Source organism: Coffea arabica, chromosome 5c (assembly GCF_036785885.1).
Source record: "Coffea arabica cultivar ET-39 chromosome 5c, Coffea Arabica ET-39 HiFi, whole genome shotgun sequence".
In the NCBI taxonomy this organism is placed as follows: domain Eukaryota; kingdom Viridiplantae; phylum Streptophyta; class Magnoliopsida; order Gentianales; family Rubiaceae; genus Coffea; species Coffea arabica.
This window is the reverse complement of record NC_092319.1, coordinates 47,026,689-47,049,882: the sequence shown is the minus strand read 5'-3', so window position 1 is coordinate 47,049,882 and position 23,194 is coordinate 47,026,689. Positions and strand designations below refer to the sequence as shown.

Sequence of the window (23,194 nt, the reverse complement as noted above, 5' to 3'; positions counted from 1 at the left end):
AAACCTACTTCGAACATTTTCTAGTGGTCTTTAGAATTACATACGCGTAATTATTTAGAGAAAACAACAATCTATGTATTAACAATCGAGTAGTGAACGAGTTTGAATATTCTCAATATTGGACAAAGAAAATGCGGGTTCAAAAAGCAAGAGTACAATGGATGCGAGGCTTGATCCATCCAAATTTTTGTGTTCATGTATCTGAGATGGAAGGGGAACATGAACTCTCATTATCATGGCCTTGGGGTTATAGGCATTAAGCGCGAAGTCTTCCCATTTTGTTGTTGCGTGCTTCCTCTCGATGGATGACCAACCCAATACCTTGCCTGAGTCGTCTCCATAGACTGAAAGAGAGAGAAAATCTCCCTTGTCTACAGCGTATTTGATCTGTTCACTTCTCTCCGATTCTGCTGTACAAAATTTGTATTCTTCTTTCAATGTGATTAACAAAGAAAAACACGAAAATCCCATCCTTGTTGATGAACATATGATGAGCGCAATGCTCAACTGACTCTGCATTAGTCGTTTTGGTATACAACCATTGCTCATTTCCTTTACGGGTACCTCATGACAGTTAGCGGACGTGAAGAGCGGAATTTAGGCCTTTTCCCAGGCATCCTAACTAGAGCAGATCTTTTCATTAGTGTACATTTTCAAGCATATCAGTCTCTTCTCTTGTTTGCTGCTAAGGATGCATTGCATTAGTCAAGCGCGTCATTACTGAACTTGACTGCTTTAGATGCAGGCAGCATTAGCAGAGACCTCAATGACAATCCCCCAAGAGAGAGATAAATTGGACAGATTGAACTAAGGACCAAAGATGAGGAAGCGAAGTGCAGAAGACCAGCTATATGGCTGTTTACAAGGAAGCTCTGGAGTAAAGAAACAGAAAGGAAATGATTGGGAAAACAGACAAGGATATTTAAACAGAAATATTGTCAAATTATCCCAAGTCCCAATCTCTTATGTTTAATTATCTGCCTCATTTTTCATTAGTAAAGGCAACTGTTGACGCCTATTAGTTATTGAGTAAATATCCTCATGATAGAAGCATTAAAATGACAGAAGGATGGCGAACACCACAAATATCACCTTCACCATCTTACTTATTTCTATTCTGCATCCAATAATTTATTACCAACGCAAGAGAAATGTAAATAAAACTAATTAGCACAGTATAATCAGGAATTAGAAATAATATATTGCAATCCCACTACTCTTGCTAAGATGCTGATGGTATCCCAAATTAAGGGTAATATCATCTCCAGCTTAAAGATAGGCAACATCACAAAAAAATCTCCAGACAAAATACAGAGAGGAACTGAGATGCCCCAAAATTACCTTCAAAATTTCTTTTACTCATTTACTCTTTTTTTTTGTCTCCAGAACCCGAAACTGAGTAAGTACGGTACGGTTCAGCACTATATGCATGCTGCTGAACAATGGAGAAGAAAACCATCTCCACAATCACCAAGACATTCTGAAGAGCTTCCTGAAGATGCTCCACATCAAGCCAGAAATGAGTAGATTTGATTATGCCAACGGACACAAGACCACTGAGTAGCAAACCCTGCAAAAGCGATAAAATTTGCTGGCTCAACAAATATATGGAAACTAGATAGTTCATCACTTGCAAAAAGGAAAGTAGAAGGTATGCTATGCACTTCCTATTCAACCACTCAGTTGTAACCCGGCCGAGCTCATTACATTTAAGCCTAATTGTAGCAGTATCGCTTTCTTTTGTACATTTATGCTCAAGTTGCGTGGCTAATTAGCACAAGGTGTGACAAAGAACAATGACATGAAAGCAAGATGCATCAATGCCACACAGAAAAAATGGCGGTCAAAACAGGCTAAGAGGTGTCCTAGCAACTTCTTACAAGCGCCTTGAAGAACTTCCACAAGTTGCTTGTAATAGCCCCAGAACATTATAAGACAAACCAGACTAATTACCAGCAGTACATTACCAAATATGCCCATAATTATAGACAATTGTGGTAATAGTCTTTCTTCCATGCATGACAAAAAGCAATATAGTTTGTTCTCCATTTCAAACTAAAGTTATGAGCAACTTTACGACAGGTACTGTGGCAAGCTTACCTGCCAGAAGCAGAAGAAAACAATCCCTTTTATACATAAGAACTTCGCAAGGGGTTTGTGTGGTGCCAGCTCTTTAGCAAAAACGTGGTAGAAAACCACAAGGGAATACAATGCCAATGAAACAGATACATTTAGAATCATGGTGAATATCCAGCTGACCCAATCAGGATACCAGCCAAGCAATTGAAGAGCAATCATTAAGACGGAGCACACAGGGCGAAGGACAACAAACTGCCACGTCCAATTCTTGAGAAGCTTCAGTGAATTATGGTCCAAACGGGTAGTGTGAGGCTGCAATAGATATAAACAGCAGATTAGGCATGTGACATTGGCCATGAGATCAAGGAACAATAGATAACCAAGTGATAGAGCTCAAGTGGCCATGATCTTCAGTGCCTTTCGATTGGCATACGGAGCTTAATTAGTCGTACTGACAGTTTATAATTAGTGACTGTAAACAATCATGGGTGTGTGGCCCTTCAGAAACTGACTCATCTTAAGGAAACAACTATTAAACAAGAAAGCAACCCATCGTGAGCTCTACATCTAATTGCTGAAGCAAGAGATACAGTAACCTTTTGCACAACTTGTTATTTTTTCTCATCCCTTGCAAGCAACACTCAGCATACTTATTTTTAAAAAAGATCTGCACACTCAAACCGCGTTCTTCACTATGGGAAAGATGTTTTCTGCCAAAAACAAGCCAGGACTAAACAAAAAATTGAACTGAAATCAAACAACCCTACCATAAAAAGTGTCATTGGGAAGGAGTGGTGAATCTCCCGTCCTTTAATTTCATCTGGCACAATATTTTTGCTTATCGATATGTTCAAGTATGTGTACATCAAACTCAAGAACTTAGCCATCACCTATGTAAAATGAAAAGAGAAAGTTAGCAAAATTGGAATGAAATGCAGGAGTACAAATGTACCATAGATCCAAGAAACTGAGAAAACAAAACCAGATGGTGGACAATCTGCTCTTTGGCTACAAAACAGCTTACCAGAGCTTCGTAGCACTCTTTGACAGATTCTAAGAAAGTGAAAAATGGTTTGCTTCCAAGAAGATCTAACAAGCCAACATATGAGTCAATGGCATATATGGGAGCCATGAGGATGATGATAACTATGGCTATTTGCTCCTTTGGCTTTTTCCAAGACATGAAGTGTTGCGTCAGAAGCTGTATGGTGAAATGCAGGGTGAGCATAACACATACAGTAGATCCCATGAAGGTGAGTTGACCTCGATCCATTTTGGCTATATCTGTAACTCGAAAGAAGAAAATGAAAAATCATTAGCAGTAAAAGATTTTAGTTCTTATCAATTACATCCAGAATCATAAATCAACATCGCAGCTGAGGTTGTAATATTCAACATTCATGGCGTAATATAGCAAATAATCAACACTGGAACATTTGATATTCATCTAAATGTAGAAGTATGCTAATCCAAAATTATTTAACAGATCGCTGCTCCATCATGCAACTTTTGTCAATCACTGTGCAGATTTTTGAAAGATACAGAGCCAACAATGCAGCTCAACTCTAGAAAGAAAATTTTTTAACCAGAAGTATATCGAAATGCAATGACTCGCTCAACCATGGGTCAATGTTGAGCAGCCTTTAATCTGAAAACCAACGGTGATAACATACACCCAATGAAATTACTTAAACATACGATCAAAGAAGTCTCCTCACGCTCATAAGACCCCGGCTTTCCCCAAAGAGTTCTTCAACACTCACAGTTGCCTAACCAACTACCTCATAAAAGCTTTTCTTGCAGTTCCTATGATTCAAGTCTCGAGCCATTTGCTCATCGTAGCACTTCTGAAACTGCAAAAGGTTCAATTTTTTATATATATATAATAAAAAAAAAAGGGAAGCCAACATGAGCTGGATAATTTCTTCAGGAATTATCCACTTCATTGTGCTTAACCCCAAATCTTCTCAATAGAGCTCAAAGTTCATAAGCTAATTGCAAGCAAAGAACATGATCGGTAACAATAATCACTTAAAATCTTCTGAATATAGCTCAAGTTTCACGAGTTGATTTGCAAGAAAAGAACATGATCTTTAACAATCATCAGTTTAAATCTTCTCAATATAAAACATCAACTATGGCACATCAACAAAGTCAACACATTCAGTGCACAGCGGATTTTAAACTTTCCCAGTCTTACACAAGAATCGCTCATTTCAAGACAAAATTTTACTTCAAGTTCTCTGATTTATCACAAAAATGAGAGATTACACGAGCCAACCTCAAAATTGAAGTAAAACGGAGAGTTCTCAAGAATTGCACTTACAGGGTTGCCACTTTCCAGCTGCGATTGATCAACAGATGAATGCAATCAAAGCTGAAATGGGTTTTGATATGATAACAAGGAGATGTGTAACGACGAACTGTGGGCCTGTGCAAGTCTGAAGCATAAAATTACTCCTCTACCCACCATCAACTACTACTTCAGAACGAATTTCTTTAAAAACCCATTTGTACGTGAATAGGTCCAACTACAGCTTGGGAATTTCCGAAAGAAAAGTGGGGAAAACTGACAATCAAAGAAAATTTGGACTTGTTAACGATTGAAAAAACGCGCCTTCAACAGTATCTGAAGAATCGTATAACAATCGTGAGCGTCGGTCCCACGTTGTCCTCCTGAATCCTGAGCAAGTACTGGCGGTATTATTTATTGTTGCTGATCTCGAGACGTTATTTGGACTAAATCCGTCCCTTCTTCTTACTAAAATTTTAATTACTCCCAATTAAAAAGTTTCCGACTTTCAATCATGTCCTTGTTGGAGTGAACTGACCAAAAGAAATGCTCAAGGCAGATCGATCCAAAAGTTCAAGTTGACTTGAGTGGCGGACTCATCGAGTTTACCGTATTGTTACTTTTTCAACATCTATTACATTACACGTGTATAAATGATCATATTCTAAAAGCTCTTACTTAAAATTTAAGTTCGACTACTAATTATTTGAGTTTAATTGGCATTAGGTAGCTGAGAACTTTGATAATTTGATAGAAATAATTGATTCAATACAAATGTAACGTTACTCACTGATTGGAAATGGGCAACTTTTTCTTTACTTTTTTCTGTTTTTCTTTTGTAATTCCGTCCATTTATTTAATTTTTTTTTTTTTTTGGGGAGAGAGATGAATGCTTAGCCCAAGAGAATTAGAAGTGCACTTAACTTAATGCCTATCGTGTACTTGGAAAAATATATCATCATGACTTGATTGATTATAATGTTCATCATATTAAAGGGTTCGTAAAATTACTTATTTGGCTTTGGAGTTCTGATAAGATTTCAGTAGCATTTTAAGCCATAAATCTTGGACAGCCAAAAAAATACAAATGAAAATGAAGGTTTTCCGCATGGCTGAAAGAATCAGATTGAAGATTTGATAGAGATGCTGCATGCTTCTCATTTTTGGGCACGTCATGAAAGGAACAGCGATCATTCAACTAAGAGAGTGCCATACGCTAACAACAAAGCAAAAAGACGCTACACGAAACCAAAAGTGGACCACATGGAACGGAAGTCTGTCTCGAGCATTCATGCTCGTTTCTTTTCCTGAATTATTTGCTACGAATTCTTGAAACAGTTTCCTTGAAAATGTTGAAGCAACTGGAGGGATTTGATTAGATTATCACAGGTAGATAGGAAGCCAATCTGGTTTACCAAAAATGCTTCGAGTCTTTATTGAATCTGTGCTTCACACAAATATTATAAGTTTTGCTCAATGGTGTGATGTTGATTAAGTGAAAAGTGTGCCTTTGATGATGTGCTAACCAAAAAACTTGACACAAATTGGACCGGACTTATACATATAATTACTTTCTGGGGTTTGTACTTAGTATAACGGAAGTAAACTACCACTACAACACAACAAACAAACTTGAAACCAGAAGGGAGATTTTTTCATGTTGAAACAAAATTGGGATACCCCGAATCTCCTGCATTATAATTTGCTCAAAAATTTTGCTGCCGGCACATTAACATTTCTAGGAGAATATATATCTTTTAAAAAAAAAAAAAAAGGACAAGTTTCTAGAAGAATGTATGGAGACAAAATTGAGCATATGCTGCAGGAAAATATCAAGAAAGGAGGGGGTTTTGGGGAGGTGGAGAAGAAAATAGAGACTGCCAGATTGTAATTATCCACCACCTGAGTTATGAATATCTCTTGAACATTTTGTTGCTTCATGAAGCAGCCACAACCCTGACAATTTTAACCAGAAACGAATCAAACAGTAACAATTACATGCACAAACAGTCAAAGAAGATGCCAAATGGATCCAACATCCATACCCCTTTCCATCACACTGGTAACTATTATTCCCGTCTCTGTTCTCAAGTTCTATTACCATAACAAGGATACACGAACCTGTTTAACTGGCTTCTTTCTTAATACCAAAAGAGAGAAACAGGCTTTATGCCAGATTCAACACTTATTCCCTCTTGTTACCAGATATAACTGGAAAGCAATCATGTTTAGCATGTAACATCTAAGGTCATAGGTTACACTACAATGTTGCCACCCAAAACCAGCATAAAGCTGGGCTAAGAGCTAAAGACAGGGAAACAACTTTTCAAAATTGGTAGCTAAAGAACAATCAGATAACCACTATTTTCCTGGCTCTGCCAATATACTCAAAAGACTCCGACCAAGTTTATGGTTCTCCCACCGGTAGAGCCTAAGACATAGAGAAAGGTCAAGCCCAAAATTTAGATGATTAAAACGATCATGAATCATGTTTCAGAGTATTGCACGGCTGAAAATTATTCATTAGGTCCATTACCTTATTCCAGCTGATTGTGAGAGCATGTGATAACAGCAAATGAACAGTCCTTTTTAGGCTGGCTGTCATTTCATGGCCACTTATAACCTCATGTGGTATACCAATTTGTCATGATCATGCTTCAAAGCACCCTTCTTAAGTATTCCAACCCTCTATCACAAAAGTTTTAAAACTTCCCCTAAAACTAGTCCCCACTGTGTCCAATGAGTGCCACCCTGCATTGAAATTTATTTGAAGAAGCAGTTTACATTCCACGATTTGTAGATGTTTTAAACAAAGTCAAATGTTTCAAGGCTGCTATATCTTAAAGGAAATGTCTCCAGTTTGGTATCCCAAAATGAGGATAATAGAGGTCAAGTAACTCATCTATGAGAGAACGCAGCGAAGTGCACCAACCTGACAAAAAACACAGAAGGGCTCCCGTAATGGTCCATCGCATGAGAGTTCACTTGTGCTCCCATCAACGAACGTCCCATCAGCAAAAATCACCTAAACCATGAGTAATTGTCAGAGTTGCAGATTTCTTTTTCAGAAATATGTAAAAATGATGAACCGAAATCTTAAGACACCATAAGTGGATGTATAGACTATATTCCTGGATTTGGTAGCAGATTTACTACTTACACAAAAGAAAGAATGTAGAAAATTTATAAAAGCCAAGATGAAAATTTTCTTGTTTCTTATTGAAAATGCTACAAAGGTCATCATGAGAACCCATTATGCCTATATCTGCAAATTTTTAAAAATTTTTTTTTAATATATCTGCAAAATTTACAAATGTTTGGATAGCAAATTTTTCCAAAAAAAATTTTCGCTTGCATCATAAACATATTTCCCAATCCACCTTTTTATCTCACATACATCACATCACAAAAAATGCTACAGTAATTATTCCAAATAATTATTTGGAATAATACTCTATCCAAACAACTTTTTTAGTGCATTGAAATAACATAAATAAGAGGAAGATTCATATAAAAATTACCCAGAAAAGAAAGTCAGACAAATTATATTCGAAGCTGAATAACCAGAATACACCATAATATTTATGTGGTCTCCTGAGATTTTGGGAGGAAGAGACATTGGAAAAGAACACATTCAAGGAAAGATTTGATCTGTTTTGTCGCAACTTTGTTTATGTATGAGCTACTTTGGGACCTATGGCAATGTGTGGTAAGTACGAACATAGCGTTCAACTTAAGTGCACCCAAGACTGGAGAGGTAAATACAATAAGCCAATTGCAGATTCACAGTATTTTTGTTCACCTGTTTTCACACATTTAAGTAATCCCATTCAGCAATGTGCTTGTACAAACCCTAAACCAAGTCTCCCTGAATCAGTTAATGATAAATAAGACAGAAATTGGCATTTACCTCCGACGCATAGCCGGGAGATGCTCCTGCAACTGGCCGAGTGAAGGAACCTACTGGAGAGCTTCTTTGCACAGCTTCACAGAAAGCAAGCAGAAGTTCACGGCTTCCAAGTTGCACAGCCTAAGAAGTATCACATGTGCATCAGTGGTGCACCAATTCCTTTCAATCATATCTAGGGATAGAATTATCAACATTAGAGGTCCCATGAATTGCTGCACAAAACAACACTTGCAAATGGAGCTGCTAGACTAGCCGTCGACCATACCGTAGAATTACATGTTTGAAAGCAACTCAAAGGTGTGCACTTGAAGAATATGAGCAATCATCTTCTATCACAGATACAACAGAATAGAGATGCACCACAGATATCCATATACAAACCTGCACAGTATCATGACGTGGAATCCGAGAAAGAGGCTGCACCCTGTATCCTTTATCTGTCATGACTTCAGCAATCAAAAAGCTTCCCTTGTAGACAAAACAAACCCATTATTCAAGGTTGGAAAGGTCAAAACATGATATTCACATAATTCGAAAGATAATGCACCTTAACTGCTTCCCCAACCATTTGAGGTGAAAGATATAAACCCTGAAAAAAAGTTCGCATTATATCACCAGGTGTTGAACCACAATCAACACCAAGTCCTGGAGCTGAGAGACGAGCTGCTGCTGCTTCCACCCATTTCTTCTTACCAGCAACATACCCACCACAAGGAGCGATTGTTCCACCAGGATTTTTTATCAAACTCCCAGCAATTAGGTCTGCACCCTGCCCTCAGTTCTCTTAATTTACTTGTACCTCAACAAGAATGTAAATGAGACGATTAAAAAAAATCTTTCAACTTACAACCATAGGAGGTTCAATATTCTCCACAAATTCACCATAGCAATTATCAACCATGACCAAACAGTTAGGGTTCTGCACCTGCACGTACAAATACTTCATGAACAGGAAAACAAAATGAAGAGGCTAACAATGGAAAAGTTCAGTAAGAATCTTAAATAATTCACGGTTTAGCAAATCTACAGGAAGATTTAGCTCATTCAGGCAATTGTCAAAGACGTCAAGAGGATATCACATTAACAGTGTCAGTGTAACTCCAATTTAATTTCTAAGTGTTGCAAGGACACAATGATAGGACTTATGCTTCACATCCTTACTCATCGTTGATAGCTATTGATTACTTGGTCCACAGAGTAGGATCATATCATCTAGTGGAACTTCTGAAGGTTTACCTTGATAATGTCTATGGCCCTTCCTATCTCAGTAACACTCAAACTGTGACGCCATGAGTAACCACACGACCTCTGAATGAGTGCACATTTAGTCTTCGATTTTACAGCAAGCTTAAGTGCATCCCAATCAAGGCTGCCATCCTCCTTAAGCTGAGCATGGTCCAATGAGTAAAAAATCAGAAGAATAGAACTTTACAACATGCACATACGTGCATGAGAACGAGAACAGCAACATACTGGGACTTCTCTATACTCTATTCCAAAATCTTTCAAAGAGCCCACTCCATGAGAGTCCCTGATTCCAATAACTTCTTCTAATGTATCATAAGGAGCACCGGCAACTGCTAGAAGCTGATAAATAAATCAACATAACCATATTATGATTTTGGGTTGAGACTCAAAAACAAGGAAAAGAGAAAGAACTGCTAACCTCATCCCCAGGCCTCAGGAAGGCAAACAAAGCACAAGTAATGGCATGGGTACCTGAGAAAAACTGATGAACGAAAACATTAACGGAATTAAGGAACCAATCTAACATGGAAGCATACAAATATTAACAATCAATGCAGGGTAAACCTGTGCTCGAACAATGGCAGATTCAGCACCAAAAATTTCTGCAAAAACTTGGTCAAGGGCTTCACGTCCTCCAGCTTCTTCATGTCCATAGCCAGTGCTACTACTAAAGTGCTGAAGCAGGTGCAAGATGTACAGTTAATGCCAATAAAATGGTTGGCAAAATCAAATTAACTTCGTGGAATTTAACAAGGACAACAAGTGCCCATATGCGGGTGTTTCCTGGTACTCGAGAATAGAACGATTGACATGTTTGCTAAATGTATCTTGCAGTCATTTATAAATTGTAAACATGACAAAATCGGTAAGCTGCAAGTTGCAATTTTCCAGTTCCGCCTCAGCAAACCATGTGTAAGAGGCATTATGTAATTAAGGTTTTTTTTATTGGTACAATTCCTATTTCTGAGTTATTCAAACAAATATTGATATTTTTATTCTATATCAAAATCTTCGCAATGTTTTACTTAGCTTCCACAAATACTGAAATCCTTTTCATAGAAATCGTTACAAAAAAATCAACTTCTCTTTTCCCTTCTCTGGTTCCCACTCAGCACCTCTACACAAGAAAAATACAACCAAACTTTTGACTTCAAAGAAGATTTTAATATTGCACCATAAATTCCGGTAATTGACAATCATGGCACTGCCACAGGCAAGTACTTGAACAGACTGCTCAATTTGATATGTGCTGACTCTTTCCTCATGAAATAGAAGTAAACTTCCCTGATTTATAACACTTTTTCTGAAGATTCTCATGACGACAAAATAGATTGAAAGACGTGGATTAAAATTCTACAAATGTTGCCAATACTTTTGTTTTAGCCCATTGGAAAAAAAAAAAAAAAAAAAAAGAGCACACTACACGTCCAATGAAAGGTGGAAGAGGACTTTCTTAATCAGAGAAGAGAAGAGAGGTCGATTACTAGGAATTTGGCTTTAAAATCGACAACGTGGAGCAGAGAATTCTTTCTAATCGAGAAAATGACTTCTGTTAAAGAAAGAAGAAAACAACCAACTAGGCCAAATTTAAGTTAAGATAAGCTGAAGACTTGACTTTATTGATTACCCTCACTCAAGCTTCAAAAAAATGTCAGTTGTGTCCTAATCTCTGATTACTATGCAAGTAACTATACTATAATCATGCGCCAAAATTCAGAAAATAAACCAGAACAGTATGAGACATGAGCATCATTCTGCATTGTGGCTAAAATCCCACCAAAATCCTCAAAAAAAAAAGGAAGAAGAAGAAGAAGAAGAATGAAGGAGAGCATTTTCTCCTTACATGAGATCCGACCCGGACATTTTGAAAAGCCTTGAGAACACGAGCAGTATTGCGGGCCACCAGATTATCCACAGCTCTGAACTCCGAGTGCAACGAATCCACTGCTCTTTCAACCTGCCCATTTCAACTCATGACAAATCAAAAGTAGCATTTTCTTGCAACGAGCAACACATAGTTGCTTCAAAGTAATTGCCTTTTAGTCTAAATTATTGTACCTCAGGGACAAAGGGGTGGTCGGAAAGATGAAGCTTGGGAACTGAGAGCCGGCTACTTATGCGAAGTGGAAGACCAAGTATGGGCTTAAGGGGTTTAAGGGGTTTTAGAGTTTGCTTTGGATGATGAGCTGGGGAGGCAACAGCAGCAGCAATGGATAAGGCCATCATCATCTTCCCCTGTCCAACCAGAGTACTGCTGATGCTCCGTTTTGATCAGAGAAAAAGTTCTTGTTCGAGGAAACCAATTTTTTGTTTTGGGCCGAAAGGGCGGGTCGACAGATTGGGCTTGGGTATGCAAACCTTTTTTTTTTTTTTTTTTAAATTTGGGCTAAGTTATGTGTTAAAATTCAGTGTGGTCGATTTATCAGTGATTTTACTTTTTGCTGTAAAATCTGCAATTGAACACAAAAATAACGACTGATGAAATCAAGTTCTTCGGAATTCGTCTGATTTTGACACCTGACGTGCACAACGGTGATCATTGTGTAGCCTCACATACGTAGTTTAGCGATTGTCAATCAATATATTTGCATGAATGATGATAACATAGACGATAATGACTAGATTAAATTTCGTGATGCTCTTTTACATTAATTTGGTAAAAGATGATTTAATAATGCACTAGGGAAATTTGACAAATTGATTTTTTTCCTTTGCTCTTTCAAATTCTTCTCGTAATAATGCTAAAATGACAAATTGAATTTTTTTCCCTTTACTTTTTCAAAATCTTCTCCTAATAATGCTAAAACTCCATTTTTTGGTACTAAAAAAATGATGCACATATCACACCATCAATCGTGTATATGACATACATTGTGGATGGTGGTTTTTGTAGGGTTGTAAGTAGGGCTGTCAACGGTCCGGGTCTGGACCCGGACCCGGACCCAGACCGGACCCGTCAACATTTGCCGGTTACGAATAGAGATATAGACCCGCGACCCGGACCCGGATCCGGACCCATTTTATCTAATAAATTTGCGGGTCAGATACGGAATATATCATTCCGACCCGTATTCGACCCGGACCCGTTTTGATTAATTAATAATTAAAAATATATACCTATATACCATAATTATTCATATCAATAAATGTATTCCCAAATTTTTCTAACCCTAATACCCACTCCCTACCGCCGCACTGCCCGCACCGCACATCCCTTCTGGCTTCTTCCCTTCAGTCCCCACTCTCTTTTCTCTTTTGCCTTGCCTCCCGCCGCCTCCCTCAGACGCCAGTGAAGTGACCAGTCCGTGGGAAACCGGCGACGCTGTCTGACTCTCACCATCTCCAGCTCCAAAGAAACCGCCAGATCTGGCCAGCTCCAAGGAAGCCCAGCTCTTGCAGTCCCACTGGTCTCTTGTGATGGTAGTGATCATAAGGGTGGTTGGGCCGAGTCGCAACATTTGACCCTTCGGCAGGTGCTCAGATCAGTAGTGGCAGTGGTGGGCGAGAGCCGTTTGGGGTTTACGGAGAAAGTGGTGCTGCTAGATGGTAGGATGCGTGCATTGAAGAGGTTTCGGAAGGTCAGTTTGAGGAGGGGCGAGTTTGGGAGGAGAATCGTGTGGGTGAGTTTAGTGAGTAGCATGTCCGACTATCTTGTTCCTGTCACTACTTATTTCTATAGTAAGAGGATCAAGTTTGCTGTCTGTGATTATTATCCCATGGCCCATGGGAAGCCTTGCTGATTTGCTGGCCAGTAAGTTTTACGAATCAGAGATATGACGCCGGCCAATACAAATGACTGATGAATAACCAACCTGCTTATTGTCTTCCTGTAATCCCTTAATATTAAAAAGATCTGTGCATAATTGTCCTTGCTTTTGTTTTCATTACACTGCCTGCCTCTAGCCCAAAAAAATGTAGCATGAACAGGTTTTCGACGGGCCGGGTCTACTCGGCCCGGATTCGGGACCCGTCGGGTACGGGTCCGATAGAAACAACAGGGACCCGTCGGGTATTCGGGCCGAATCCGGAATTAATGCAGTATAACGAATCCGGGTTCGGATTTATTAATTCCGGCCCGGACCCGACCCGTTAACAGGCCTAGTTGTAAGCTATGTTTTCAGAACCGGATCGGATATCGACACGGCCGAGGTCAGGGGTCAGGGGTCAATGGGTTCGACCGGGGGTCGATAGGGGTCGAACCGGATGACGTCATAAATAAAAATTATTTAAAAATTAAATTATTGTATATAAAATATCCAATAACATATTGATATTAATAAAGGTATATTCATATATATTTGATGTTTCAAATATATTTAACAAGAAAATACAAAGAAATTAGAACAATCAAGTAACAATTTATATTATTTAATAAATATTAACAAGTTTAGAATTAAAATTATGGATTTAATTGAAAAATAACATCAAATTTTAGGATAATATTTATAAAATATAAAATATTTGAGATATATTAATAAGTTTTCACAATTTAGGGGGCCAAAATATAATATTAAAAAAGTTTGAACTTTTTTTACAAAAGCTCCTGTTAGACCGGTTTTTTCGGTTTTGTACCGGTCAAACCCGATTTTTGACCGGAGTTGACCGGGTCTTGAATTTCCCGGTTTTGATGACCAATTCGGACCGGACACTTGGCCGGTTTTCGGTTCAACCGGTCGGATCGGCCGGTCCGGTCCGAGTTTGAAAACACAGGTTGTAAGTTGACCAAACTACTCGAGTCAAATGCACGAGTAACTCAGTCAACCACTCGACTCAAATTTGATGTTAATCGAATTCGAGTTGCTCGATAATACATATGAATTGAGTTCAAGTATTATATTCCTAAGCTCATATGTTCAACTAATTAAACTTTCTATATACATACATATGTATAGACACACACATATAATTTTTTATATGTAACAATATGAAACGTCGATTATATCCTTTCTTCAAAATTATATATAAAATACTAATTTTTATTAGGTAAGCACGATTAGACTTTAAATTCGAGTAAGAAGAATATGGCATCTAATTCAAATTTGAATTTGACTTCTCAAATTTTCACAAATTCGAGTTCGATTATTTTAACTCGAATTGAAATGAAATAGTGCAGTATTCAAATTCGACTTGACTTGGATGCAACTCCAGTCCCTCGTCAACTAGGAGCCTTGGGCCGGAGCGTTACATATCGAATCCATATCAAGGTTGAAACTAATAGCAACTCGAGCAGTCGGTGACGTTCCATGTAGATATGTCAAAAACATTAAAAAAACCCGAAGTCCGTCTCATTTGCTACCCAAGCCAAGATTAACCGAAAATTGCAGGATCAAAGATGGTTAGAGGAGTCGGGTGGTAGGCCCAAGACTTTAGATGATAAACACTAGTACTATTAATCTATTTGTCGTCATATGTACGTTTTGGTATTAATATTGTCGATGACAGCCTATCCTCTGATACAAGATTAGAATGTAGGAGAAAGTTCAAAACGGCAGCACCGCCATTCACGTGAGCCGCTATTTCTGATAATTTTGCTCGAATTAATTTCTTTTTGGGTCAAGTCAAATACACATTTAATGTCACTGGCCGTTTTTGAATTACCAAATGCCACCAAAAGTCTCTCCTTTTTTTTTGTTGTTGTTCCTTTTTACTCCTCATGTCAAAAAAATTAACTCAACTTTCAACTTTTTTTTTTTAGTTTACTAATTAATACTAATAATTTGTGTGTGTTCTAGATTGTTAGAAAGTATATATTCTTAGTGAAAATTTTCTATAGTTTTACCCACTGATAATCATTTTGCGATGTAGGACTAAGTTGAAGAAAGTAAATTCTATTTCCAAAATCGTAAAAAATATTCGAATGTGAAACCACATGATGAGATAGTTTCGAGTGAAAGCGTGACTTATTTTTTTAAGTAAACCTTGAAACGAAAAAGTACATCATGTCTCTTGAATTTAGTAAATGTCCGTACAATCCCCCCACGTCCAAGACGAAGACATGGAGTCTAGTTCTTACATGTCTCGCTGGTTTGTTTGGAGATGATATTAGAAATTTAGAGTTTCTTGACAATGAAATTTGTCGTTTCCTTCCTAATCTTGGGAGGGAAAGAAAAAAAAAAAAAAAAAAGCTCTGTTAAGCAAATTTTAATTTAATATCAGCGCTGGAAAGCTCCACAACTATCATTAGGATTTTAGGTTTGCGGTGGGGACCAAGCCAATGCTCCAGCCCTCTCTCTCTGAACAACTCATGTTTGTACGAACCTTAACGCCTAAACCTAGTATCTACCCAGGCTGGCAAAGCCTAATTCAATTCAAGTTGGCCCAAAAATATATCTGACACTCCCCTGCCTAAATCATAATGACATTCTAGATGGTCTTCTCTGCTTAGATTCGGTATAATTAAAGAGAAATTTCAATACGGTGGTAATTAATACTAACATTTATGATCAAAGGGAATAATAAATAATAAAAAAAAAAACAGAAGGGAGAGAAGAATATATAGCTAAAGTACATTGAAATCATGTTGAGAAAGGGTACAGGGACAGCAGTTCATTGTTAGCTATTCAATCCAAACCTCAGCGCTAACCGGACAAAAGGTATTGTTGACGACATTATAATGGTATTTGGATTAAGTAGGTATTCTGATAGTATGTTGATACAGCAAAAGCATTGTTGAGAAGGTAAACCTTATGCTCTTGCATTAACGAGCCACCAAGGTAAAACTAGAGGATGACTAGAGTATTCGACTGTCAAAATATTTCTCGAGGTCGAGCGTTGACGCTTTTCTTCGTTGCCACTAACCCAAAAATTAGGGGGAGCAGAAGGAAATTTTTTGGGTAAATATGCTGATCAGGGATTAGCAGATGAAATTTCTGATACGAAAAATAGGAGATAAAGAAAGTACTTATATGAAATACAGATATTGGTTAGGGAAAAAAAAGAAAAGAAAAGAAGGCCCATACTTCTCGTCTCTTCAACTCAAAGTTTGAGAACATCCGGCAAACTGAGTATTAATTAGATTCTTACAGTTGTGCTGTACTGTCCAAGAAACATTCCTCCTTATTCCCCTTAACGCGATATATACTTAACCCTGAAGTTCCAATATTGGTAAAGAAAGGAGCAACTCGATCGATGTGACTTTCCAAGAATGATCAGCATCAATCTGATCACGATCAGTCGGCTTCTGGCTCAATATACAAATTGTGCACAAGAAAGGCACCCGCACCACAGGGTAAGAAAGAGTTGTTTATCTGTAGGATTTAAGAACGGCTCCACAGAAGCTGCATATGATCGCCTTCCAAGATTTCCAATAAAATGGAATGTAACAGAATCTCGTGGAAGTTCGCATTTCGGCCACGCTTGCCCCGCGACCGCACCGCGAACACGACCCTGCCACCGGCTTGCACCGCCTTACCATCCTCTTCTGATCCACCAAAAAGCAGAAGCAAACCATGGAAGTCGAAGTCGATGACGGGTAGAAAATGATGAGTTTTGAGGTCTCTGTCTCGAATTGCTTTCGGTGCTGGTCACAACTCGAAGAGTTCAATGAGGTGAGGGCCGGAGGCTTAGAAGAGAATCTGTGGTCAATAGTACTAATATGTCGTACTTTAGCATTAGCAGCACATACATTTTATTTTATAGCGCGGAGGTTCAGTTCCTTCCATCCACCTTTTTATATATATATTTTAATCCGCTTTAACAAATCCAAAACTCCTACATATTTACATATAAAAATCCGCAGTTGTTTTTTTTTTCCTTTTCCAAAGAAAAGATTAAGGTGAATTTAGCTCGAGTCACTATTATAGATTAGAAATATCCCACCAACTTGATGCTTGCATACGACCTCTAACAAGAAATTAACTCAACAACGTTATCAATTAAGTTAATTTGTATTGGCTCTAATTGCTAATACTGTATTTAATACTAGTATTATCTATTTTTTTCCGTCCATGGGCACACACTTTCTCCTTTACTATTTCACTGAGCACATAAATCAATCAACTCTCATAACCTTGATAATTCATTTAGCTATATCACACGGACACTGATTCGGCCTCTTATCGTGTGGATTTAAACTTGGATGCGAAGCCTACTACTTGGTCTACGTATTTATTGGTGATGGTATTAGTATCAATCAAAGCTCCTGGGCATTGCAAATGACCGGTTGGTTATACAAGTCGGCGGCAAAATATATGTCACGTAAACTACTCGGAGGAAATGTTGAATCGCGGGATGATTGGCCAATCAGATCTCTCGAATTTATTACGTTTGTCGGGGTTGATGTACTTGTAGCGGGAAGCCTACACAGGATCCAGTGTTCGGTGGCGGGAGAAAGCCACGCGTCACATACAGTTGGATGTTGAAAACTTGAAATCAAACAACTGCGTACCCCACCCCGGAATGTAGTACTAGTACCATGAAATGAAATATGAATAGAGAGAGACATATCACGTATACATATGGACGGCCACCATTTGCAAGTAATAAATTATAGTAGTAGTACGTCTTTATTCTTTCAATTTTCTCTCCCTTTCATTAATGCTACGCCGAGGAAATGATCAACACCTCGATTTTCTCTGTCCCCTAAAAATTAAAGATGAACTTTCTTAATTTCAACTATAGTATATTGCCCTGCTTTCATCACTTGAAAGTCTCGAATCCAATCCGAGCTTAGCCTGTCAACTTTTAGTAGACGAGTCTAAGAGGAAGAAGGAAGCTGAAATGCCCAATTTACCTACTGCCTTGCGTCATGTGTGCTAGAAAGCAAAGAAAAGAAAGCAAAGCGCGATAAGATTGAAAAATATATCTAACTCATTTATTGCACTCCAATCCTAAAATGGGTCGCAAGTCAAATGTTTACGCTACTGAGATTTGTGTTCGATAAAGCGAATCAAGGCGTGGGGGAGTAAAGTAATCTTTGCATGTGAACCATAAAATTAAAGTCAGCATCGAGTGGTTTTCCAAGTCTTTAATGTTGACGACAGGTACATGAATGAAGAGATTGCTAGCGGTGTTTGATTTGTATTGTTAGCAAAATTGGCCTCTATTATATCCCAAACACACACACACACACACACAAAAAAAAACTTATGTCTCACCCCCACTCAGAGTTTGTCTAGTAGTAGACAACTTTCAGCCGTTGATTTTACTCTAATATAACTAAATTATCTTTTATCCTGATTCTTTTTTACCCCTCTAAAATACAAGGCTTGTTAAGGTTTCAAAATCATAATATATTTGTAATGGACGGTACTATAAGGAGGGGAATGGAATTATGGAAGTAACTATAACTGTAAGTTAACGATTAACTTGAATTATGGAATGGAAGGCGAATCTGAATATGAAAAAAAATGAGAAGAGAAATTTAAAATCAGGAAAATAATTAGAGGCGTTTACATAATTTACTAATTCTTCAGGGATTCATGTAGAATATTATTTGAAATAATTACTGTAGTATTTTTTTGTTATGTGATGTATGTAAGATAAAAAGTAGTTAAAAATACAAAAAGGTAGATTGAAAAATATATTTGTGATTACAAATCAAATCAAATATTATTTGAGATAAATTTGAAATCCAAACACATTCACATGCGTAAAAACTGAGGGAGCGAATTGCAATTCACTCCTAAAAATTGGTACGCTACAAACGCATTCCATTCCCTTGCCGTCAACCCAGATGATGCAGCATCATCGGTGACCTCTCTTCCGAGGTATCAACCATGCAGAGAACAGCTTTTACTTTACCAATCTAGACCAACCCTTTTCACATAGCATTATTGTTTCTTCACCTGGGTCGGATCTATATTGTTGAAATTGGCATCATGGAGGACGATAAATACTCTCTGGAATTGAATGTGGCCGTGAGGGTGGTGCATATGGCATGCTCACTCTGTCAAAAAGTCCAAAAAGGATTGCTTTCTGCTACATCCTTCGTTCAATTCAAGTCTAAAGAGGATAATTCCCCTGTCACTATCGCCGGTAACTTTCCTTTTCTTAAAAGGAAAAAGTTATTTCCTATTTTTCCCCGTATTCAGTTACAACTTTCTTTTTGATGTTGTTTCGTGGTAAACATTTAATATAGGTGATTTTTGTGTTTCTGTTTTTCTTAATAGTTTGTGGAGCTTTGCATTGTTGAAATTCGGAGAAAGTAGGTGAAAATAAAAGGAACGTAAATGTACTGAACAAAAGTATACTTGTTAGAACCATATGTCTTGTAAGAAAGTTCTCATCTTTGGTATTCTTAACAAACAAAAGATTGCATGCTTTTATCTTGTTTCTTCAGTACATATTCACATATTAATGTGATCTTATTTGCGAAAACAGTTGCATTTTTTTTCATAGACCTCACAACGGGTTTCTGTTGATTGATAGTCTATAAGCTGGCATTTAAAATTTGTTCAGCTGAGACATTTCCTCATTCACGTAAAGCTGACCCTATGACATTTCTGTAAAGAACTTTATGTAATGCAGTTGTTCTGCATTGTATAGTTCTGTAAGAATTTTTTTATCTTGAGGAAAGGGGTTTGAGAACTTCTGTCGATGGAGATGAACTTCGTTTCTTCCAAATTTTAAGGAATTTTTGTTTCCTTGTTAGTTTACCGGCTCTCTTTCTGGGTTAAGGGGAATATAGAACCACAGAACTGTTTAGAAAAGGTTTCCAGTTCATTTGATTAGCTTTATATTGGCAGAATGTGAGTGAAGTTAGCTTTATATTGGCAGAATGTGAGCAAAGTATGTCCTTTTTTATTTTATTTGACTAATAAAAACAAGTACACACAGCTCCAATCAAAAACCATACTGGCCACCTCTCATATCTATATGCTTATTTAATCACCTTGTTAGATCACAAATTCGTTCTTGGTAACATGCTATCATTTGAATATCTGAAACTTTGAAGCTTTTATAGCTGCATAGCTATACAGAAGCTATGTAATTGCTCATTATATGTCCGCATCTGTATTTGAATTTGTACTTGACTTGGCAAAACATGTGATGGCTTTTTTGACAGATTGGAGTGTACAAGCCATGGTAAGCTGGATCTTGTCAGAAATATTTGGGAGCCAGAACATCTCCATAGTTGCTGAAGAAGATGTTCAAACTCTTTCAAAGCCTGAATCAGCAGGTCTGTTGGAAATGGTTGTCAACACCGTGAATGAATGCCTAAGTGAAGCACCCAGCTTTGGTCTTAAAAGCCCGGCTCAAGCTCTTGGGCCTTCACAAGTTCTTGAGGCAATTGGCAGGTGCAACGCAGCCGGAGGTCCTCTTGGTAAGCATTGGGTCCTTGATCCTATTGATGGAACGCTAGGATTTTTGCGTGGGAGCCAGTATGCTATTGCTCTTGCCTTGATTGATAAATCAGAAGTTGTTATTGGAGTTCTTGGCTGCCCTAATTACCCAGCTAAAAGAAACTGGCTTGTTAAACACGAGCAACAAAGTCATGCTGTGCCAGATTTGTCAGTGACTAACCCTGGTATATGGGAAGAAGGGTGTATCTTGTACACAAGGAGAGGTAGTAGTGAAGCTTGGATGCAGCCACTTGTCCAGGGTGATAAAAAGCTTGTCTGGCCAAATTCTGCAAGATTAGTGCGAGTTTCTTCTATTCAGGATCCAGCACTGGCTACTTTCTGTGAGCCAGTGGAAGAAGCTAATTCAAATCATTCCTTCACAGCCGGACTTGCTCAAGCCGTTGGGCTAAGGTGTGTATTTCTCTATCTCTTTGTATGAATGCCTTACTAAACGTGTGTGGCTTTATTAAAAAGTAGATGACTTACATTAGCTTGAACGGTTAGTAAACTAGGACATCATGTTGGTTGCATATTTTAGAGTTGGATTTAATTTCTGAAGCTGGTTACCAACTTGGGTTGGTTATCTGCAGAGCAATTATTTGTACAGCTTTAACTTTAAAACAGGTGTAATCTCTCCTGTCCTCTGCGGTTACAGCGCTACAAAAATAGGTTTTGCAATTCAAAGGGTTCAATGGAGAGAAAACACTAAATGGATGGTAAATATCAGTTTATGGCTGTTCTTTAAGGTGTTACACTTCTTTTTCACTCTTATAGGACAATAATTGGAGAATGCCACTTGTTGACAACTAAGCCCTTAGTCTGTTTTTTGTACTTCAGTAAAACTGAATTTTGAGTTCATTTTCTTTCTCGCTTTTACTTTCTATCGGTTGTGGAAAGGGGCTTTAACCTCCTATACGTTAATAATACATGCTTGGACAACCTCAAATGGCTCTTGAAAGGCTCAGGTTTTGCAATTTTATACACTATGGCAGAAAGAAGCCGCTCCGTGTTCATAGCATGGTGAAATATGCAGCAATAGCTCGGGGAGATGCTGAGATTTTTATGAAGTTTGCCAGAGCGGGCTACAAGGAGAAGATATGGGATCATGCTGCTGGTGTTCTCCTTGTACAAGAGGCTGGTGGTGTGGTAACTGATGCAGGAGGGCGGCCACTGGACTTTTCAAAGGGAATGTACCTTGAAGGGCTTGATAGGGGTATAGTTGCTTGCTCTGGTGTAAAGCTGCATGAAAAAATTATTGGGGCTGTTTATGCTAGCTGGGACTCATCTAATCTATGACCGATAGTCATTTTGTCTACCATCTCAAATAAGCTTAGTCATACTGAATCAATGCAGAGCGGCATGGTAACACACCTGTAGTAGCTTTTGAATTTTGAATCTCTTAAGTACTTGATCCTCAGGACTCGTTCTTTGGCTGCATTTCACAGGTTCACCAAACAAATGTACATCTGGACGCAGCCAGCTTGAAGATAGCTTCACCTGGTTTGTCATTTCTTTGAAAATTACAGAGAATGCCTTGTCAATCATTGTTCATGCAAAAAAGTTGACAGCCAATCTTAATATATTCATCTCTTCTTTTCCCCAAATCGCTGATCATATCTTCCTGTAGACTTGTTCTTGGTTTAGGTGTGATGAAACTTGTCCTATTTAGCCCAGATTCTCTGGTTTCATGGACCAGATTAATTTGATCAAAGTTTAATCTTTACATCTTTATACTAAGAAGCTTTTTCTTTATCTCAAGAGGTAAACTTTGACTTTACATTTATCTAGGCAAAGTAGGATATAATTTCAAACTTGTTGGAATTTGTTGACGAGTATGGAAGTTATTCTTCTTAAGTTAAGTTGCTTCCTAGAAGGTTTAAATAGGTTGTCCTAAAATCTGTAAAAGCGCCAGCATTTCCCGTCCCTACACTTACATTTGGATATTTGACATGTTTCAGGCAAAAAATTTGTCAGATTTTATCTTAGCGTGTTTGCTAGTATAACAGCTCTATGTTTTTCTTGGGCAGTGGCAAGTACAATATCTCCCTGAGTCACCCTGTCCATGAGAAGGAAGAGAGTATGCAAGCTTTTGGCAGGCAACGTTTTGCTTTCTCCCACTGGAATCCGGACTAAATTTCTTACACAGTTTTGGACAACAATTATTGGCAACCCTGTGAGGCTACGATGTATTTTGATTGTTAAACTCTTGATGCAAGTCATGTCTGGACAATCGATTCTTGATTTGCAGTCTTTGCTGCTCTTCCTCTGTCTCTCTCTGTCCATTTCAACAAGATTTGTGAGCTTCTCTGTACTGTTGCAGTTTTGTTTCATTCATGACACTTCTGATCATATAATTGCTGTTTCCAGAAATCCACATATTCT

General features: G+C 38.1%; 4 protein-coding genes across 8 annotated transcripts; 1 reads left to right on the top strand and 3 right to left on the bottom strand.

Moving 5' to 3' along the window:
- Nucleotides 1–1,178: 1,178 nt before the first annotated feature.
- On the bottom strand, nucleotides 1,179–4,745 carry LOC140007850 (uncharacterized). Of its 3 annotated transcripts, none has more exons than XM_072051338.1 (6): nucleotides 4,406–4,745; nucleotides 3,778–3,932; nucleotides 3,104–3,363; nucleotides 2,847–2,969; nucleotides 2,101–2,391; nucleotides 1,179–1,570 (listed from the first exon to the last, which is right to left on the bottom strand). In XM_072051338.1, exons 3-6 carry the CDS (start codon nucleotides 3,350–3,352, stop codon nucleotides 1,364–1,366), a joined length of 870 nt encoding a protein of 289 aa, XP_071907439.1. In that variant the 5' UTR covers nucleotides 3,353–3,363; nucleotides 3,778–3,932; nucleotides 4,406–4,745; the 3' UTR covers nucleotides 1,179–1,363. The 3 variants fall into 3 exon arrangements, with proteins under 3 accessions (XP_071907439.1, XP_071907440.1, XP_071907438.1); XM_072051339.1 differs by having other exon boundaries at nucleotides 3,798–3,932; XM_072051337.1 differs by lacking the exon at nucleotides 3,778–3,932.
- A 1,739-nt stretch (nucleotides 4,746–6,484) lies between these two features.
- Nucleotides 6,485–11,838, bottom strand: LOC140007849 (uncharacterized). 2 transcript variants are annotated; one of them, XM_072051334.1, is made up of 12 exons: nucleotides 11,589–11,838; nucleotides 11,374–11,487; nucleotides 10,095–10,205; nucleotides 9,949–10,011; nucleotides 9,756–9,869; nucleotides 9,519–9,668; nucleotides 9,130–9,207; nucleotides 8,830–9,051; nucleotides 8,664–8,750; nucleotides 8,283–8,402; nucleotides 7,305–7,397; nucleotides 6,485–7,123 (listed from the first exon to the last, which is right to left on the bottom strand). In XM_072051334.1, the coding sequence occupies exons 1-12, from the start codon at nucleotides 11,757–11,759 to the stop codon at nucleotides 7,064–7,066; spliced, it is 1,383 nt and encodes a 460-aa protein (XP_071907435.1). In that variant the 5' UTR covers nucleotides 11,760–11,838; the 3' UTR covers nucleotides 6,485–7,063. The 2 variants fall into 2 exon arrangements, with proteins under 2 accessions (XP_071907435.1, XP_071907436.1); XM_072051335.1 differs by lacking the exons at nucleotides 6,485–7,123; nucleotides 7,305–7,397 and having other exon boundaries at nucleotides 8,317–8,454.
- Nucleotides 11,839–16,011: 4,173 nt separating this feature from the next.
- LOC113687777 (uncharacterized) lies at nucleotides 16,012–17,173 on the bottom strand. Its single transcript, XM_027205306.2, has one exon. The coding sequence runs from the start codon at nucleotides 16,978–16,980 to the stop codon at nucleotides 16,774–16,776; it is 207 nt and encodes a 68-aa protein (XP_027061107.1). The 5' UTR covers nucleotides 16,981–17,173; the 3' UTR covers nucleotides 16,012–16,773.
- Nucleotides 17,174–19,191: 2,018 nt separating this feature from the next.
- On the top strand, nucleotides 19,192–23,186 carry LOC140004052 (3',5'-bisphosphate nucleotidase AHL-like). Of its 2 annotated transcripts, none has more exons than XM_072051333.1 (5): nucleotides 19,192–19,505; nucleotides 20,536–21,223; nucleotides 21,805–22,174; nucleotides 22,258–22,312; nucleotides 22,840–23,123. In XM_072051333.1, exons 1-3 carry the CDS (start codon nucleotides 19,349–19,351, stop codon nucleotides 22,106–22,108), a joined length of 1,149 nt encoding a protein of 382 aa, XP_071907434.1. In that variant the 5' UTR covers nucleotides 19,192–19,348; the 3' UTR covers nucleotides 22,109–22,174; nucleotides 22,258–22,312; nucleotides 22,840–23,123. The 2 variants fall into 2 exon arrangements, with proteins under 2 accessions (XP_071907434.1, XP_071907433.1); XM_072051332.1 differs by having other exon boundaries at nucleotides 19,211–19,505; nucleotides 21,805–22,025; nucleotides 22,840–23,186.
- The last annotated feature ends 8 nt before the right edge of the window (nucleotides 23,187–23,194 follow it).